The sequence below is a fragment of the Oreochromis niloticus genome, linkage group LG1 (genome assembly GCF_001858045.2).
Source record: "Oreochromis niloticus isolate F11D_XX linkage group LG1, O_niloticus_UMD_NMBU, whole genome shotgun sequence".
NCBI lineage: Eukaryota > Metazoa > Chordata > Actinopteri > Cichliformes > Cichlidae > Oreochromis > Oreochromis niloticus.
Window position 1 is genome coordinate 23,147,998 of NC_031965.2, and position 15,512 is coordinate 23,163,509.

The window sequence follows — 15,512 nt, forward strand, 5'->3', positions numbered from 1 at the left end:
TTTGTGGTTTTTATCCTGTGAAAAGTGCTATATAAACAAATTGATTTGATTTGAATTAAAAAAATTATCCACAGATCACATATCATGCAAGACTGGGAAATAGTGCATTTCCAAATAATAAGAGACATTTTTTAGTTGTTGTTTGCATTTCTCACCTTTTTTCTCCACACAGTTATTACATATTAAACAATGTGCATGTAAATGATTGAAATTCCCTTTATTTACAGTTTTTAGTCAAATGCAAATATGACAGACCCCACTGGATAACAGAGGCATATGCAAATATTTAATGGTGGTAAAGAAGGCTAAAATGGTGCAGCGGAGGTGCTCCTGACTTATTTCATCAGTGCCACTATATTATTATATTAGGGTATTTATGTATATATAAAAGGTGTCACACATATGGTTAAGCAGGTAAACAATACATTTCGGTTTTTTGTGCATTTTACATCTGGTTTGAAAACCCTATGACATCCAAAGACCTGCAGGTGGTGCTCCAGTTTAAAAAAGGTACAGTAAAATTTGATAACGATGGTTGAAAGAAGACAGAGCTGTTTGTGTGCATTTACAATGCCTTAATATTTGGAAACATATTAATCAAGTAAAACCTTACATAGATGACCTGACATAGAGTCTGGGTTACGTTAATATTTTTTCCTTTCTCCTTTAGTTTAATAATTAAACTGTGTTTTGTGCGTTTTGTTTTTTTGAGTAATTAAACTTTAATTTCTCAAAAAAACAAAACACATGAGTGAGTTTTGTTAGTGACTAAATCTGATGAATCTGACAAAGCAATACTCCTAGGTGGAAAAATTCAATATGAATGTAGTTGTATTTAGCATTTTGGGGGGTAATTGATTGAATTACCTCATTGTTAAGAATATAGAACAAAAACTTAAAGACATAAATGACAAATTCTTGATGGATCAAAAATTTAGGTGGTAAATTACAAGTCATAATAGCCAGGAACTGAGATTTTAAACAGTTTTGACCAGCGCATCTTAACAATTACTTCATCATTAAGTTTTTCAGATTATTTCCTGTTTCCTGCAAGATCGCTGTTATCACTGCCAGCTTGTCATTCATGACAATCAGTTGCTGTTTTAAAGCGCACAGTGAAGCCACAACCCTATCCTGCCTGTTTTTACTCCATAACAGATGCTGAAGTGGCCCTTTCCTTACACAGACAATAGTGCTCTGGAACCCTGCAAATTAATTTTCCTGGCCACCTTAAAGAATTTGCACCAGCCCATCCTGTCTTAAATTTTGTGTGTCAAGAAACAAACAAACAAAAAGAAAAAACAGAAAAGAAACAAAAGAACAAAAAACAAAACAAGAAAAACATAACAATTAATAACATATTTTATGAGTTGTTATTTTGATGATTGATGATATGGGCACTAACACATCAGTCCAATGCTTGGGTGAGAAGTGTTGCCTGCAAAGCATAATCAATACCATATAATTCACAGAGTTTTCATTAAACAATTTAGTGACCCCATTCCTAACAAATGAAAGTGGGTATTTTCATCCTACTGTTGTAGGATATTTTGTGTCCCACCCATGAATTTGAAAAATAATCCATGCTAAAGCATCTGTTGTGTAAACTACACCTGTCCTGAGACATAAGGTAAAGCTAGTTGTTTAAAAAGTGGTTCCAAAATAATGTTAAAAAATACAAAATATCTCTTGATTGTCCTCCAATTGTAAAATAATGTTTAAAAGGAAATAATTCTCTAAAAAACTGAAGAAGAAGAAAACAGTGGACCCATACCAAACTCTTTTAATTTGTCTCATACAACTGACTGAGCTGTTTACCATTTTCCACACGCATCATTTGCTGTCACTATAAAAATGCATTTTGTTGTAAGGCATAAAGATCAAAATTTAACAAAAAAGGTTTGAAATAATTGACTTCACACGTGACGATAATAAGAAAAATTAGCTTTTTCTCGACTGTACTTTCTGTATTTAGAGAAGCACGAGCGTTCTGCTTATCAGACTACGGTTGCCCAGAAGTTCAAAACTATTTTTCCCTTTCGCGTTTCGTTAGGATCGTCCCTCTGAGCCGCCGTAGCAATGATAAACATTGACAAGCAGCTGTTCCGTTAGTATTATGTTACAGAGCTCACGTGTACGATTTTATTGCGTGGAGTGCATCCGAGTGTTGTAGAATAAACCTACCCGTGGCTCTAATAAAGCGATGGATCCCGTCATAAAAATCAACCCGGGTAGGTCAAGTGTTTTGTAAAACGTTTGTTTTGCCGTTGAAACTGTTGTTAAAATCGTCGATTCGCTAAATGTGATGCTGAAAACGTAAATGTTGCTTCGTCTTGCTTTGGTTAGCGTTTATGTTACACTCCAATTTCCTCTCCAGGAGGATCGAAATGGGACATTCGTCAGAAAGTTTGGGACTACATAGAAGAAAAGAATCTGGCAAACTTTCCGAGGCCCGTCCACAACAGAATCCCAAATTTCAAGGCAGGTTAAAGCAGTTTAGCTGCAGAGCTGCAGCGCAGTTCTCATTCAAATCAATGCACTGGCAGGTCAACCTCTGCCATTAGTCTCATCCAGTTTTTTTCCTCCCTCCCGCATTAAAAAGAAACAAATAAACTTGAAAAAAAGAAAGAAGAGAAAAAAATCTGAGCCTGTGACTGTCTGGGTTATATGTAAAGTACTGTAAGTAAATAAATAAATATCTGAAGAAAATAATAAGGGCTGTAGGGGTGAAATTCTTGCTACACTCAGGGCACCAGCACAGCTTCTGAGTGATATTCTTAAATTTTGAATCACTAATAGCTGTCTTGTCTCTGTATGCATGCATGCATGCATATATTTTCCTGTGCACCTATTGACCAGGGTGCCGTTAAGGCGTGCTACAGCCTTGCAGGCCTGCAGGAGTTCAAGTCCAGCCAGACAGTCAAAGTTAACCCAGACAGACCCCAGCAGCAGGCACGCTTTATCACCTTGGAAGTAAGTTGACTTGAGGAACCTATCATCAGATGCCTTCCTTTCTGCTGTAGGGTGCTTTTGCGGCCTGCGCCAAGGTCTCGGAGCTGCAGGCGTTCATCCACACATCTGAGGTGAAGGTGGATCCAGACAAACCTCTGGAGGGTGCTCGGCTGGCAGTGCTGCAGGTAGCACTGCAGTGTTGGGAAAAAAACAAAGTACCAAGAAGCAGAGTGCCTCAGGCTGGATTACATGATTTTCTTTTCTCCTGAACAGTTTTACACCTGTTGAATTTTTAAATGCAAGCAGAGTTTTAAATGAGAAATTTTAAACTGTGTTTTATTAAAGTCTAGAACAAGGGTGTCAAACTCCAGTCCTCGAGGGCCGGTGTCCTGAAACTTTTAAATGTGTTCCTGCTGCAGCACACCTGAATAACTTAAGTAGGTCATTAGCAACACTCTGTAGAACTTGACTGCAGGCTGAAGTGGCAACCCCTGAACCTGCTCAAGTAAAGTGTTTGGAAAAATTTACTTCTAAAAGTACTTTTCTTGCACCATGTTCATTCACTCATGAGCTGCTGTAACATGAATCAAATGGCTGAATTGCCACCTCAGCATGCAGTAAAGTCCTATGGAGTCTTGCTAATGACCTACTTATGATATTCAGGTGTGTTGGAGCAGGGACACATGAAAAAGTTTCAGGACACCGGCCCTCAAGGACTGGAGTTTGCACCTGTGGTCAAGAATTTGCTACATGAGATTGTTTAAATTATTGTATATTATCCTGTAGGTTCTTTGTAAAGTCACATTTCAGCCACATCAGTGTTTTGCATCAGTTAAATTTAAATGTTTTTGGGGGTTTTTTGTAACTTTTGCCATCACTCCACTGATTTTATTCAGCTCAGTTTTAATTTCTAGTCCTATTAAATAACTCAGGATTTTTTTATTTTTATTTTTTAACTTTTTACTGAAATAATTTTTGCAGGCACGGAAAACTTTGTTGGTCCCAACTCCTCGTCTTCGTACAGGCCTTTTCAATAGGATAACTCCACCTCAAGGGGCTAGCAAAGAACAACTACGCATATGTTCTTCCTCTCAGGTATAAATTTACTAATGTTTGCACTTATTTCTCAGCATTGTCATTCCTCTGTAAATTCCCAATAATAATAATTAGATTTTTTTTTCTTTTTCCTTTCTTCTGAAACCTCCAAACCATCTTCAGGGTGTGAAAGACTTCAGTGTACCTGTTGGCCTGGATGCAAAAATTAAAATTGACCTGATGGTGGTTGGTTCTGTGGCGGTGTCGGAGAAAGGTGACTTATACACCATGTCATGATACTATTTCAGTTTCATATTGGTAACCTAAATGATTTATGATTGTGGGAGAGCAACAGAGCAGTGAGTTAAAGACCAAGTTTACCATACATGCACTAAAATATATAAAATCGAATGAAAACCAGATGTAAATGCATTCCTCCTTAAATAGTAGTTAGAACCACGTGTGCAATTTATTGTCTATTATTGCAGAATAGACAATAGTATTTCAGTTGAAAATGAAACTATTTTTTTCTTTATTTTCATATACACAATAGTAACACTGTTGGATACTTGTATTAAACGTGGCCAAAGTTTCAGCCAATGAATTTAGAGTATGTATAAGTCATCTCTGTGAAACCAAGTCAGGCTTTAAATTGATTCATCTGGTCTTTTGCATGCATTTTTTTTCCCTTAAAAAATTTTTTTTGGCTTTTAGTCTGTGAAATACCGATTCAAATATGGTCATCACACAAGCTCCACCCACCAATCTACCTTCTGTTTAAAAGGGGAAAGGAGACGGGTGAAAATGGTGTCACAGAGATTATGAACTGAGGGACTGCAGCAAGGTTAGTTTAGTCAACTGTACTGCAGTCCAAGAGGAAAACTATGCTGAAAATGAGCTCAATAGGTCTCCTTGAAGCTCTAAAGATGGAAAAGGCAGCATGTGCTGCAAAACCTGCTTTTGCAAGCATGAATTTACAATTATTAGCTGAGTAATGAACAACATAGTCTGTTATTATATAGCAGTTCTCCCAAATCACTACTTGGGTGATTATAAATGATTTTATGCAAGGCTTGTTTACTACACAGTGGAAAATGATGAGAGGCTGTGCTGACTGAAAGGGGAATGGAACAAAGGTATTGTGATCGCTGCACGTGTCTAAGCCCATTGAGGCACTTCTGCACACTCTGCCAGCATAGAGGAAAAAGAGCAGAAATAAGATTGAGGCAGATGTACGTAATCAGATCCCTTCTGCTTATTGTGGCTTCTCCTGTGTTCTTCCCGTCATGTAAATTGTCTGCTAACCACACTCCATGGTGATCCTCATTTCTAAAATGCCCAAGATAACTCATGCAGTACTGCAGCGAAACACATGTTTTACTGTAAAGCAGTAAAAAGGAGTTTGCAAACCTCCAAAAGGATTTCGTAAACTGCACAGTATACATTTTTAAATTAAGTTTCCCTCTCTGCCTTCCGCTGTAGGCTTTCGGATTGGAAAAGGAGAAGGCTTTGCTGACTTGGAGTATGGAATGATGGCTTCAATGGGTGCCGTGAATGAGTCTACTGTGGTGGTTACTGTTGTCCATGACTGCCAGGTTGGTTTGCGTGTTCAGTTTGATCTCACTGAGCAGGTCAAATGTTTTATGGAATCTTTTTTGCAATAAGCAGCTTGTCTCTTTTTACAAAGCTAAAGAACACGTTAGTATTAAAATGGGGAAAAATACAGTTTAAATAAAGATGTGCAGCTTGAACTGACATGAACAGACATAGTTTAGAGTTTTTTTCTTCCCACTTGTTGTTTCAGCATTAGTAATTTGAATACTTGAGGAATAACTGTGCTTTCAGGTGATGGACATTCCAGAAGATCTAATGGGAAGTCATGACCTGACTGTAGACTACATCCTCACACCGACCAGAGTTATTAAAACAGATTGCCAGTTGCCTAAGCCACGTGGAATCATCTGGAATAAGGTAACCTGAGTGTGCTTGTTTTTGCTTTGTGTAAAACATAGTACTTATTTCATAGTCAACTTTGAAATACATAGTCAACATAGTCAAGATTTTAAGAGGTCAAGGCTGGCCTGACCTGACGCATGTCATTCCTCATCTCTCCCCTCAAATCTCTCTGATGGATTTATCTAGAAGAGGAGCATACAAAAAGCGTTCACTAAAGCATAGCTGAAAGTAACTGATTTTAACATTGGAAAAATGATGACGTTAATGCCTTTATCTATGAAAGACCTAACATCTGTGATTAATGCTTCACTCCTTAGTATGTGGGTTTCCATTACTGAAAAATAATGTTAATGGAAAAATCCTGCACCTTTTAAAAATGTTTTTCAGTCAATAATCTGATAATATGGATGTTCCAGTTAGATGACTTGCTCTGAAAGTATGTTTTCCATGAATGTTTGATCAGGTCTCCACCCCTGTTGTCATTCAACTTAATGAAACCGGCATTTAGGGGGAGAATAAATGCCCAACACTAAATTTAGAAAAATAAAAAACAACTAAAGTTTTTGTGTTCAGAAAGTATACATTAGCTTGTACTGATCTCTTCTACAATTTAGGACAAGACAAGATATGACAATAGCACATATGAGTCTTTATAATTACTTAATGGGATCAAATATTAACATAACGTTTATAGGAAAATGCTCTGCATTGGTTACATGACAAAAATGTAGCTTTTCCTTAGTAACACTGCCCTCTAATGGACTCATAGAGAGCCTACGGCTCACTAAAGGACGGTGTATCCAGCATTCTTTATTCTTCTGAGTGCACTTACTTTAATAATTCTATTTTGCCCCCCCAAAAAAATCCATTTTTTTTTTCTTTTTTTATTTCTTAGAAATAAAAAAATGGTTTTAGTTTTTATGGATGGTGTGTACAATGCACACTTATAAAAATTGTTTACTCTAAAAAACAAAAAACAAACTAATTAACTGTGTATCTTGGGAATTTTACTGATATATTTATAGTGCTTTTCCAGTCTTATTTACCACTCATTTCACATCATCATCTGTCTGTATTTAAATCAGCCTGGACCATAAACGGCTTCTGATTTACTGACAGTGGCACAAAGATGAAATGTGTTTTTCCTCTTGATAATTTATCTTTAATTAGACATAGCTAAAGGTTATTTTTCTTATGTGGTAAGTTTGTGTGTAACCTCTGGGTTCCTTACAACACGCATATAAGTAAACAGGACCCAGTGACCTCATAGACAGGAAGGCCGTGTCTGATCATCAAAGGCTTCTCTGCCCAGCCACCTTGGCTCTGCAGGGGCAGGGGAATGACGGGTCAAACAGGCCAGTGTAAAAACAATAGGTCCGTATATCCTTTACAGGACTGGTCAGCATCAAAGTCTGCCAAGACACTTGAAGACCCAACAAATCAAGATAGCAGTCTTTATTTTTAACTGCTTGGGAAGTGAAATATCCTGCTGGTATTAAGATGGTTTTTAAGCATGGGCTGTGAGGAGCTATCAGCTTTCTCTTTATTATGAGTAGGTGCATTGCATCGGCCCTGAACAGGTCTGTTTGTATGCTCTGTGAGACTCATTTTTTCCTTTCAGCATTACTGAGTCTGTCCAGTTTTGTCTTCAGTTGGATACAGAAAAGCTGCAAAAGATCCCCATCCTGAAGAAGCTGCGTGCTCTTGAAGAACAAGCTGGAAAGGATGTAACACTGGGGGCAGCGCCTGTTGCAACAGAAGCTGGTCTGCACGCCAGTCAACCCAAAAGGCAAACCAGGCGGAGGCCGAGGCCAAACACACAGCAGGATGCTGAGGGAGAATCCAGCCAGGACTCGAGACTGGAAAAAAGAATAGAGGGAGAACCAAAAGCCAGACAGCATCTGACTAGAATGAGTAAAGAAAGCAGAGGAGACGGCAAGGCAGGTAATGAGCAAGAAACTGGCAAGACAATAAAGGGAAAAAGTAGAGGGAACACAAAGGAGCAGGTCCCAGAAGAGGGTGGAAATGAAGTCAAATCTCAGCGTAAGCTCCATCTGAGTGTGACCACAGTTTATCTGGGAGGCATCCCTGCCGGGCTGCGTGTTAGTGAGCTGAAAACTGCCCTCCGAGAGAGGGAGGCCACTCCACTGAGACTCACCTGGCAGGGAGCTCAGCACAGGGCCTTCCTGGATTACAGTGACCCCCAGGCTGCAGATCAGGCCCTGGAGGCTCTGCAGGGGCTCTCTCTGAATGGTCACAGTCTGCAGGCTGAACTGGCCAAGAGCCAGCGAGGGGGCAGGAAATCTGGACACTTCAGTAGAAGACCAAAACCAGCAGCGGCTCCGAAGTCTGAAGAATCAGCACCAGATGCTAAGAGTGATGCCACAGAAAAAACTGAGCAGTAAAAGTAGTAAGAAATATACTTAATGTAATGCTTAAGTTGTTTACAATTTTGGACAACTGCAAACACCATAAAAAGAGTTGATTTTTTTTTTTTTTTTTTGGCTTTAAAAAAAATAAATAAATCAAAAAATATGAACAAAAATGTGATTTATTAGAAGAGAACATTTAGTCATTTGAACCTAGCAGGCTTGACTAAATATTAACAACACCTGAAACTATGAGAGTAGTGAACCTTGTGCTGACTTGAATCCAGACAAATTCTGTAATGACTAAGATTTTGCTCTGTTAGGTGGAATACAGGAGCTTTTTTCTTTAAATTTGTCCCAGTCGTTCTTTTTTTTTCTTCAAAGTGCCTTTATCAGAGATTCTTAGAAACACAACACTCATTTTCTCTTTCAGTCTACAAACTGTATGCAGTGCTTTTGCTACCATACAATAATTAAAAAAAAAAATAAAAAAGGCTAGTGCTTTTTTTTTTTCTCTCTCTCAAAACCAGCTGTCAGTATTGTCACATCCATTATGTTGCCAGACCTGTTTGTCTGCATCCTCCTTGTTTAAAAATGGGTTAGTTTTGTTCAAAATGGCACCTCCGTGTGGCAAGTCACAACATTTGATCATTTGAGTCACGAAGCTAGGAGTAAAATATAACATTTCATCATCTAACAATAGTCTAGCCACACAGGCTTCAACCTTTGACCATTTTTGTCTTTTTCATTGTCCAAATTCATCCAGATTTACAGAACTTGTGAACAGGCTCCCAGTGTTTATGCTACTTTAATGAGACTACAGAAATATGAGTTCACAAATAACCGTGACTTAGTTATGATTTTCTTGACTTAATTGATTCTTGTACATAACACGGGATTATTGGATAGTCTCTACTATTGTATGATTTTCTTTTCTTCTTTTTTTTTAACCATGAAGTTCTGAATCAGGCGGATTACAACAATAAACAGGGGAAGAGCTAAAGGCCTCTATTGCTGCTGTTCTGTTTTTTGTTTTTGTTTTTTCATAGATTGCTGGCGTTCATTTGTACAGTTATATTTGCACCATTATAGTGACTAAATACCAATTTATTCATTGTATTTGGTTGTGGTTCGGCCAGTGAAAGAGTGACTATTAGATAAATTTGCTTCACGTGACTTTACTTAATTCTTCACTAAAGCATTTTGACTGTACCTGTTAACACTGAGTGTCTTTTTATGAAAAACAAACAAAAAAGAAAATTGAGGGATTATAAATGTTCACAAGGTTTTGCAGAATTTAAGAAATTACAGTGATTGGAGATCCGACTCTGAAGTTCCCCACCACCTCAAACCATCGTTCTCATGAAGAGGCAGAACTATGTTGTTAGTGGTTAAATATGATATTTCAGGCCCATTATTGGATTTTCACAAAACTTGATGTTTCACCCAGTTGTAACATATAAAATGTCAGCTTGTAAACTTTAAATAGTTTTAAGCTGTTCACAAAACTTAAAGAAAACGTTAAAAGATTAATTTGTTTTTGCGGAGTGACATTTTTCTTATTCTCGGTTTGGAAAATGTGTCTGTTAACATTACCTTCAAACTTCTGTAAACCCGAGTGCTAGATAACTTGCCTGATGACTATTTTTTTCTGTTTACACCTGTCTCTGTAGCTGCACTGCCATTACCTAAGAAATTAACCCATAGATGTCCTGTTTGCACTAAAGTCTTGGCAGGCTTGGGACACAAGCAGTGTGTCTGTCTGCACAGTACAGGCCTCTGGCTTTTTATGGAGCTGTCATCCAGGCCTGGCCAGGGAACAGCTGTGGAACGCCATCTCTCTCCCTCAGCCCTCCAGAGCACTGAACCTTGGCAAATGTCATCAGTTTGTTAATGCTCTGTTCCACTGCTGTTAAGCCTGCTTACCCCTGTGCTCAATGGCATGCTCGTTTTACTGGGGTTCAGTCAGTGGTCATGTGGTGAGATTGCAAAGCGTATCAACGTGGAGCATGTTACATCCCCTTGTAAAGATGTATGTGTACACACAAACATCAGCAAACATGACTTAACCATCAAGATTAAAGAAGATAACAAAAGGCCTCAAACCACAGTCGGTTTACTTAATCTAAATCACAAGCATGAGCATCGGATTAATCTGCACTGACTGTGCTGATGCGCTAAATAGATTGTACCCGCCATACTCTTACATTAGGAACACCTTTTTAAACGCCATAAATGTTGCTTGAAACTTGAGGAAATTTAAAATAAGAAACGAGGTCCAGATTTATTTTTTTTTTAATGATTTGCGGTCATTCAGATGAAAAAAAAAAAAAATGCCAAATTGGTTTTAAGCCGCACAACCATGCGTGTTTGTGAATGTCGAAAAACAACTGTTATAATTAATGGATCAGAAATCTGATAAAGAAAAAAAAAATCGTGTCCCTTTATAATAATTAGCATCTGTAAAATTAAAATATTTTGACTGAGATAAGACAACCAGGATTTTACACAGTACAATACACGTTATGCGTATTATTTATGAGTACTTTTAACTGCTTATTATTTTTGTATCTTTGCAGTATAAAGCATGATTGGTATTTCTATTATATGTAACAAAAACAACTCATTTTGGATGACAAATAAAGATGTTCCTCTTTATGAAAAAATCGGCCCTACTTTTTTCTGTGTTTTTAATTTTCCTACGCCCATTTTCTGTTGTATAATTACGCATTTTGCGGAACACTCCAAAACTATTTATTACAAACGTTATGTTGGTTAAATTAGGTCAGCACAATTTATTGTATTTCCACCATGGCAAGAAATGTTCTTTGGACAAATGCTTCTGAGGAAAACAACTGGCTCACTGCCAGAGCAACGGGACTGCTGCAGGTTTTCACCCTGTAACCAGACGCGGGTGAGATCTCTGCCTCGGATTTGTTACGCCTTAACTGCTGCACACTCTCAACAGATCGAAGACATGTTTCGATTAACCTTTCAAACCAGTGACTGTTAATGTTCATCGGTCGACCAATGGATTGGGAAAAGTTTAGTTTCTTCTAATAATGCTAATTTTCAAAGTTAGACATCACCAACTGTAGGTTAAAACAAACTGCTGCAGTAATTGCTTAAAATAGAAGACCTAACTGCACCACAGTGACAACTGTCTGTAGTACCGATGGTACCGGTTGTGCTTTAAACCCCATATAAACGAACCATCGCTTTACATTAATGAATTGCAATTATATATATTTACACGAGAAGGCTGCTGAATAATTGGACACACACACAAAAAAAGCTTCCCATCTTTAAATAAGCTAATTTGGGGTTAATTATGCAATAAGGATCACTGTCTTCGCATCTGTTTACAAGGCATGTTTGCTTGCAGGACCATCGCCCCCGAAAATTGTCTGTGTGCGATAAAATCGAAATGTATCTCGTTTGGTGGAATTGCCGGCTTAAAGAGCCGAAAAGATATTTTATTTCTTAATGCTTTGTTGTAATATAGTCTAAAGACAAACCCTCGCTGATGGACCCTTTGCTAGACTTTTTTCCCCCTTCTTCTACCAATGTGTATACAATGCTGAAAGTAATGGTCTACATACATCTGACACAAAAGACATAACAGTGTTTACAATATATCCTCAATTTTTCATTTTAAAACAAATAATAAGCGTTCTGACAAATATTGCCAATAAAGCATATAACTCCTTGGCCAGTTCGCCTGAAATTAAAATATAGGCCTACAGAATAAATAAAAAAAAAAAAGTTGCGCTTATAGGTTATTCAAAAAGTGCCGTCATTGTTTTTACACAGTATACAGTATATGGACTTACATTATACAGGCTATGTAACGTCCATAATTGTTCATCTCAGAATCTAACATTTGTATGTAAGTCCAAAAAAAGGAAAGAAAAGAAAAAGTAAGGTAAAAACATGAGACGGGGAAGTGTGTGCATTTTTTTTCTCTTTTTTTTTTCTTTTTTTAAACATTGACCTACTTTAACAAGATGAATACACAAGAACAAAAGTGTGAAGTGGTAGTCATCCGCTCTGCAGGACTAAGTACCAAACAACAGCAGGGTGTCTTACGCCCACGCTTTACCCCGCTGGTCGATGATGATGAAGATGGCATAAAAGAGTTTGTTTTTAATTATTATTATATATTATTATGTGGTTGCTTTCTAATTGGCCTGTCTCCGTGTCTCTGTCGCTGTGTGTAGCAGCACAGAGAAGTAGTCCGATCTACTTGAAGCAGTGAGCACTCTCCAGGACTGGGGCATGCCTCTCAGTGGTAGTTTACTCATTCGTTGTTCATTTCAGTCCGTTTTGCTTCATGGCTCAAGTCTGTGACACCATCTTCTAGTCTCTAGACTGCCCACGGAGGACATCACATCACGCAGGGCTTGATGTCCTGGTAGGAGACCTGTTGGTGATAGTAGGAGCCGCTGCTCGGTGAGTGCATGGCTGAGGAAGTCATGGCGTTGAACGAGAAGACGAACTCCTTTCGGTCACACATGCTGGGAGACTGGGAATGGTACCGAGGAATACCTGCAAAAAAGCATTTAAAACATGAATGGAAATACTACTAATAATAATAAATTTAAAAGGTCACTTTTAAATGTAATGTACTTGAAGGCTAGGTTACTTTATGTTCCCCGAGTTAAGAAAAATGTCGTTTATAGTTCTGAAATAAAAAGTTATGTAAATGCTTATAAGTTATTTGCAACAGGATTTGATTGGTAATCTTGCTGATACTAGACTAATTATCCAGTTCTACAGACCTTCGCTATGCGTTCTGGAAACCCTAATAATAAAACTGTTATATGTGATGATAATAATAATAATAATAATAATAATAATAATAATAATAATAATAATGATATGCTCTATATCTGCCATATTTTCCCTCAAAAAGATTGCTGTATGTGTAGGTACTTTATATTCTGTGTAAGAAAGAAGTTTATATTTGTAAATTGAGCTTCACTCTTTTATACTAACTGAAATGCATGCATTCCTCTTAGGGCCAAAGTCCATTTAGTAAGCACGATAAAGATTGTCAAAAGGGGAGGCGGGCTTGCAGGGCTAATTGACAGTGGCCCCTTTGCACGCCAGTCCCGGAGGACCGAGAGCCTCGAGGCAAGGCAGGCTGGACCAAACCGCGCTAGTTTTTTTTTTTTTTTTTTTTTTTTTTGTCCACAGATTGGCGTGACTCTAAACTCTCCCGGTAGACTCTTTCAACCATCTCCTGATTTATTATTTTTTAATACCACACGTTCAGGAGGTTTGAACTCCTCTGGTCCTCTGTCTGGGTTTTACTTTAATAAACCTGATTTATTATGTTTGATGATTCACAAAATACTGGAGCTTTATTTACGAAAAAAAAGTGGTTAAGCTGTGTTGTATCATTTCCTTAATAGCCTTAATTCCAATCCCTCAATTATGCACAGCAGAGATAAGCCTGATGTTTATTGACTGCAGAATAAATCCGGCGCATTTCAGTGTGATGCTCTTCAGAATTACTCAACATTTCCACTAGGCCCAAGTTTGGCGCACGATATGTGAAATAAAATTCTGTAAACCACAGACATATGTGGACAGTATATTATCTCTATCTCGATCCCCTAATAACCAAATCGTCTTAATTTGAATAAAATCTTTGTTTCGTTTATCTTTGTCATAGCTCGCAAATGTTCTTTATAAAATCAGACCCGGCTTTTCTGAACCTTTTGCGTTTTTTTTAAATTATAAAATTAAAAATATATATAAATATATATATGAACTTACCTTGTAAATCTGTGGTGCTGTGGCCATTCTGGTGCAGGTATGGTTGGTCTAGTGAATGTGTGGGCAAACTTGGCTGCAGTGGGTTCGCTCCTGGATTACAGGGGGACAGAGGCTGCTGCTTGATGTAGGAAGCCCCGTTATTCAATGAGGCCGAAGGGGCTGGAGCCCACGCAGAGGCTGAACTCGAGTATACGGGATGAGGCTCCATGACTCCTCCGCTGGTGAGCAGAGGGGAGGCGGAATTGTCGTGGTGGGGATAATCACTCCCAGTGGATCCTGTACAACTTCCCATGTAGGAATGTCCACTGTTGGTCGACAAGTGTGACATGGAGTGTCCGGACAGACCCATCCCTTCCATATTACCTGCCAAGTGTCCATTCATCATCCCAATCCCACTGTCCAGAGACAAACTGTTGGGCGGACAGGATAGGCCCCCGCCGCTCCCTTGGAAGTTGTAAGACTCGGGGATGTGGTTGAATCCCAGGCCGTTCATCATGCTGTACATGGGCTTCAGCGCCTGGCACTTGCGCCTAAAACCCCTGGGTCTCCTTCTGAAGGAGCCTTCCTCGAACATAAACTCACTAGCCGGGTCAATAGTCCAGTAGTGTCCTTTCCCCGGTCGACCGAGGCCTTTGGGCAACTTAATGAAGCACTCGTTCAGGGACAAGTTGTGACGCACGGAGTTCTTCCATCCCTGGTACGAGCCCCGAAAAAACGGGAAGCGGCTCTGTAGAAATTGATATATTTCACTGAGGGTCAGGCGTTTTGTTGGAGAGCTCTGAATAGCCATAACTATTAAAGCTATGTAGGAATAAGGTGGTTTCTCTGGTCGTCGGATCCCTGCGTTTGTCTTTTTGGTTTTCGTAGTGGAGGAGGCAGTTTCCATCACCACCGTTTGTCCGTGTGGCTTCTCCGGAGCAGACATCGGGCTGCTCTGGGCAGGAGTCTGTGCTGGGGGCTGCTGAACCTCTGCCGTCATTAGTTAAATTTAATCTTCGAGACGGAAAACAAAAACAGACTTGCTTTTCCACCTATAAAAAATAGTAAGTTAGGTACTAAATTGGTGTCATAAAGAAAAAAAATCGAATAATGATAGTGGCGATAGAGGCAAAGGCGCGATTATCTTCTTAGCTGTTGCTTTTGATTCAGTCCTGCAGCAGTCTGAAGCCGGACTGCCTTGTACGCAGTGCCCGAAATGGGATAAAGAGAAGAACAGGAGCCGCTTTCCACTTCAGTTGGTGTGTTGTCGTGCGTCCGAGGAGCTCACTTTTTACTTATCTGTTGCCATCGGCGCATTGGAAGCTGTATGTCTTGGTCATCCTAATGTTGGGACCCGCCCAGTTCCCCGATTGCCCTCCTACTCAAGTGGTGGGCTGTAAGCTTGCACATCTGTGTGCGTTCACTTTTCAGTGAAAT

At 38.9% G+C, this 15,512-nt stretch overlaps 2 protein-coding genes across 3 annotated transcripts; one reads left to right on the forward strand and one right to left on the reverse strand.

Moving 5' to 3' along the window:
* The first annotated feature begins 2,033 nt into the window (after positions 1–2,033).
* On the forward strand, positions 2,034–8,476 carry mthfsd (methenyltetrahydrofolate synthetase domain containing). Of its 2 annotated transcripts, none has more exons than XM_003442324.5 (8): positions 2,034–2,231; positions 2,378–2,481; positions 3,024–3,137; positions 3,934–4,047; positions 4,171–4,261; positions 5,470–5,582; positions 5,833–5,958; positions 7,596–8,476. In XM_003442324.5, exons 1-8 carry the CDS (start codon positions 2,204–2,206, stop codon positions 8,346–8,348), a joined length of 1,443 nt encoding a protein of 480 aa, XP_003442372.1. In that variant the 5' UTR covers positions 2,034–2,203; the 3' UTR covers positions 8,349–8,476. The 2 variants fall into 2 exon arrangements, with proteins under 2 accessions (XP_003442372.1, XP_005467183.1); XM_005467126.4 differs by lacking the exon at positions 3,024–3,137 and adding an exon at positions 2,860–2,973 and having other exon boundaries at positions 2,035–2,231.
* A 662-nt stretch (positions 8,477–9,138) lies between these two features.
* foxf1 (forkhead box F1) lies at positions 9,139–15,389 on the reverse strand. Its single transcript, XM_003442246.5, has 2 exons — positions 14,097–15,389; positions 9,139–12,860 (listed from the first exon to the last, which is right to left on the reverse strand). Exons 1-2 carry the CDS (start codon positions 15,073–15,075, stop codon positions 12,700–12,702), a joined length of 1,140 nt encoding a protein of 379 aa, XP_003442294.1. The 5' UTR covers positions 15,076–15,389; the 3' UTR covers positions 9,139–12,699.
* Positions 15,390–15,512: the final 123 nt, after the last annotated feature.